We start from the raw sequence: 5122 nt of genomic DNA, 5'->3' as shown, positions 1-5122 counted from the left end.
AACAGTGAAAGTCTGTCAAATATGAGACACAAAACAGCAACAGTCAGTCAAATAGACACCAAACAGTGAAAGTCTGTCAAATATGAGACACAAAACAATGATGGTCAGTCAAAAATGAGACACAAAACAACAAAAGTCTGTTATATATGAGACAAAAAACAAGAGAAGTCAAATATACACAGAAACATAAAATAACTAGACACTGATAATTTATAACTTCAAGAATCATAAAAATCACAAAATCCAGAGTGACTAATTTGTAAGAAATAAACATTTATTTTCAGTGAATACCATTAAAATAAAGCTTCCTTTCAGATTGAAAGTTAACAAATTTCATCAAAATGTCTGCCTTTTCATTTTTGGAAACAAAAAGTATCCTTGATAATTTCATTGTCATTAAAACAGAAATGAAGTATTAATGTCACAAATAAATGCCAGAGTAATATATTTTTTCTCAGTTTGAACAGACAAAAATACTATTGTATGTGAGTGTGTATGAGTGTACATATGTGTGTCTGTGTATGTTTCTGTGCATTTTGTGCAGTCATGTTTGCCTGTATATGAGTATAGACAGAGAATCAAATCTCCAGACAATATCATAAATAGAAAATAGATTCAATTTCTTTGCTGCATAATTTCTGAATTAGAATGTTAGTAACAGTGGGGAAATCAAGAGTTTCCAAAAATAAAAATGAATGGAATCTGCACCACAATTCAAAGTAAAACTTCCTCATTGCTGAAATATTCAATATTGTCAATTTGTATAAAAACAAAAATTACAGACATTAGATTATGCTCAGATTCTCAGTTAGTATGGTTTATTTTTAATATTTTTATATCTCTACTTTCTAAGTTAGATTGGTGAGGAAGTTTTAGAAATTTTTACGTTTGCATGAATTATTACCAAATAATGTTGAAACAGATATTCTTCTGTGTTTAAATATTCCACTGTGCTTTTATTAGAGATCTAATTATATATTTACAACACACATGGTACAATAAACTGCACTCAGTCTAAGCTGTTAGGTGGTTTGTGCTGGAAAGGGAAACAAGCTGTAAAAACTGCACCAGAAATAACAATATGCACAAGAAAGTTAGCTAGGTTTTTTTCTCTGCTGTTGTGCTATGAGATGACAAAGGATTGCAGTAGGTGATATGATAACGGAATGTAACAGGTGGCAAGAGGAATGATCACAACAAATGGGAAAGCAACAGACTACAGGTGGCAAAATGTTGAGACAGCCAAATCATGTCAACATGGAAAACAAACATAAAATGAGGATGGTGATGATAATGATGTTTAACCAATCAACTAAAACTTAACACATACAAGTGCATCAAATGCTGACAATTTGCATGACTTTTCTATCAAATGCAACCATCAACAGTTAATTATCTCTATTAATTTCAGAATAATTTTGAGTCTGGTATTGCATTTCAGCTAAATGTTGGATAATTATGTGTTCCTCTGCTGCTAAGAGCAATTAATGCTCTTCATGGTGCCTGTCAAGAATCCCCGTGAGGCAATACTATTCACTGAACAGAGCTATCTATAGTAAAGTGTCTTTCCTAGTGATATGGATGTCACAGTAGAAGCATTCTTATCACAACTCCTGTTCTGCAAATTCTTCTTATACAACTTTAAATTTTTTTTAAATGTTCTACTTTCACAACGAATGACCCCAGATTTTATTGTTTGGATAATTTGAGATGAAAGTGTAAAATTTCATATAAACACAAAATAATAAACTGGTAACACAGTTGTATTGTTGATATATGAACCAATGGTTTGCTCTGTAAGCCAGTTTTCAAATATGGCTGTCTATGTCTCTCAGTGAATCCTTCTGTTAATCCTACTCTTTCTCCTCCTCCTCCAGCCCCCATCATCATCATCATCATAATCACCATCCCCGCCACAACCACCACCACCCTCAAACCCCACCATCACCACTACCACCATCTTCAACTTCGTTCATCCAGAAAATTTTTAAAGATACAAGGTGCATTCACAAAGTATCCATCTTTATTTTTTCCAGCCAAAACTAATGCTATATGGGTGAAATCCTTTGGGTGGGAGGTGATGCCACTCTTCCTATGTATGTGTAAATTTTTTCATGATGGTAGGCCCAGTCAGCTCCTGGCTTGTGCCTAGAATACAGACATGTAGTGCACGCTCATCAGATTTTCGTTTTCGCCAAACACATCGAGCAGATATATTTCATCAAGTTTTGCCAAGATCCTAGACAAACTCAAGCTCATAATATCCAGAAGATTCAGCAGTCTTTTGGTAATGATGTCATAGGCAAAACATGGATCAAGGAGTGGTACAACTGCTTCAAACATGGCACAACCCAGCGGAGAGTGAGGCATGCTTGGGTAGACCATCCATAAGACAAAACACGGAGCCAATCGAGAATAGTCATGGAAGACTGTCCTATAAAAATCCAGAAGATTTCCCACGAAGTAGAAATGAGCACAGAATCGATGCATTCCATTTTAATGGAGGATTTGTGCATGCAGAGAGTGTCAGCAAAATTCATTCCCTAGATGCTGGTGGAGCAGCAGCAGCAACTCTGCATGGAAATCACACAGGACATGCTAGACTGTGCAAACCATGATCCAGACTTCATGAAGACTGTCATCACTGGTGATGAAACATGGGTTTATGGTCTCTGCTCAATGTTTTTGGTCATCTTGTGTGAAAACGAAAATCTGACAAGCGTGCACTATACATCTGTACACTAGGCTTAACAGCCGAGAACTGACATGGCCAACCAGCACAAAAATTTTCTTGCATACACAGGAAGAATGGCATCACCCTCCCACTCAAAGGGTTTTTCCCACATGGCATTAGTTTTGGTAGGAAAAAATAGAGTTAGATACTTTTTGAACACACCTTGTTTACACAACTTCTTGCATAATTGATTTCATATTTCCTTAGTTAAATGCCTAATATTACTTTTCTGGTAAAAATTATGCCAAAGCAACAGGAGGAATTGAACATTAGACTACAAGATAACAAACAGAATGCTCATCAATTTTTTAATGATGATGTTGTTATTGCTTTTTATCCAAATGTCAGTAGTGATTGAGCAAACTTATGACTAAGTGTTCTAACTATAATTATCCCATATTTTTGTTAAACATATCTAAGACTACATTATACTATATATATCCTATATATCCTTCCATTTTTGTTAAGATCTGAGGGATATTGGACTGCTAAACCTGAGTGATCAAGCAACTGCTTGCAGGTTTCTATATTTGCTCATCATGCTGCAGTTGGAGTTACTTTAGTATCTTAGTTATGGACACAGTACAGCCTCTTTGAGAAGATATAAACCAATGAGCTTGTGGCTTACTGTCTGGTAATATCATTGACACAATCATTAGCAATTCTCATTAATTAAATATATATGCAGTGGATTGGTTGAAGGTAATGTACTGGTTAAGGTCAGTGGATTGGTCAAATGGTTTAGTGATTGGTTAAGGGTGGTGAATTGATCAAGAGGGGGCTGATTGGTCAGTATGTTGCCTAGCAGAAGTGGATTTGGTAAGGATGATAGATTAAATAAAGGTAACGTATTCGTTAAAGAATATAGATTGGTTAAGAGTGGAAGAGCGGTTGAATCAGTTGAGTGATGGACTAAAATTTAATACATACAAGTGTAACAAATGCAGATAATTTGCATCACATTTCCATCAAACACATCCATCAATGGGTGATTAGCTATTGACTTCATAATGATTTGAGTTTAGTATTACATTTCAACTAAATACAGGGCAATTATGTATTCTTCTGCTACTAAGAGTAATTATTTATCCTTATGGTGTCTGAAAATGGGTCTCATGAGACAATAACAAATACCTTGTGGTATTTAGTTATAGCTTTTTAGATTGTAGGTTCAAATCACATAGAGGTCAGTGTCGCTTTTCATCTCTTCTGGGTTGATAAAGTAACATTCAAGTACTTAATTCCATTTAATTAACTATACCAACCCCACCATTACAAAATGGTCTCAACAAAATCACCCTAGGTCTCACATGTGAAGATGGCCCTCCCACAGCCTTTAATGCACTATGAACTTTTCTTTCTGAGTGTGTGCAGCTGAAATTAGGGTGCATCTAATCTGCACATGTGTCGTTTATGCCATAGAATACAGTATATATAAGCATAAAAACTGTGAATAAAGAGATAGAAAGCAATTTTAACTCACACTTTCAGTTGATCATCAATTAAAATGTCATATCCGAGAGCTTCAAAACAATGCTTGTCATTGATGATTATTTTCTGTACACTCTGCAGACTTCTGATGATGGTGAGGTCAATTTGCAGAAATATGTCTTTCACCTAAAGAAACATTATCTTTATATAGCTATACCATTATTGACAGTTTAGAAGTAGAGAGATAGAGGCCATATTCAATAGGGGTGTAAGAATATTGGTTTCAAATTTTGGCCCAAAGCCAGCAAGTTTTGGGGAGAGGGTAAGTCAATTACATCAACCCCAGTTCTCAACTGGTACTTATTTTATTGACCCTGAAAGGATGAAAGGCAAAGTCAACCTTGGTAGAATTTGAAGACGAATGAAATGCTGCTAGGCATTTTGCCCAATGTGCTAACAATTCAGCCACCTTAAGGGGTGCTAGAATATTAAAGTAAAATTAACAAAGTAAATGCAGTCAATATTCATTAGGGAACTTAGAGAGTCCTAATTGGTTATTGTTATTGGTTTGTTTAGTCCCTGATGAAACAAACCTAAGAGCAAATGTAAAAAATGTAAAATACGAAAACTAAAAGAAGCAGCACAACAACCTCCTAAAACTAAAAGAAGGATACAGCAACCTCCTAAGCAGACTGAATGCAGATATGAGCAGCATATGGGAACCGGTATTAAGGAAGAATAGAAAAATATTAGATTTATTAACCCTAAAATTCACTCCATAAATTCCCCAAGCATATGGCATAGTGGTTAAGAGCGTAGGCTACTAACCCCAAGATTCCGAGTTCGATTCCAAGCATGAACTTAGAGAGTCCTAATTGGTTATTGTTATTGATTTGTTTAGTCCCTGATGAAACAAACCTAAGAGCAAATGTAAAAAATGTAAAATACGAAAACTAA

General features: G+C 35.2%; 1 protein-coding gene across 1 annotated transcript in view; it reads right to left on the bottom strand.

The window, feature by feature from the left end:
* Positions 1-5122, bottom strand: part of LOC106872258 (probable tubulin polyglutamylase TTLL9) — a 57500-nt gene that overhangs the window by 5379 nt on the left and 46999 nt on the right. Inside the window, exon 12 of the mRNA XM_052967190.1 lies at positions 4218-4351. Within this exon, the coding sequence (XP_052823150.1) occupies positions 4218-4351 (134 nt within the window). The remainder of the gene's footprint in view (positions 1-4217; positions 4352-5122) is intronic.

The sequence above is a fragment of the Octopus bimaculoides genome, chromosome 1 (assembly GCF_001194135.2).
Source record: "Octopus bimaculoides isolate UCB-OBI-ISO-001 chromosome 1, ASM119413v2, whole genome shotgun sequence".
Taxonomy (NCBI): Eukaryota; Metazoa; Mollusca; class Cephalopoda; order Octopoda; family Octopodidae; genus Octopus; species Octopus bimaculoides.
This window is presented reverse-complemented; position numbering and strand designations above follow the sequence as displayed.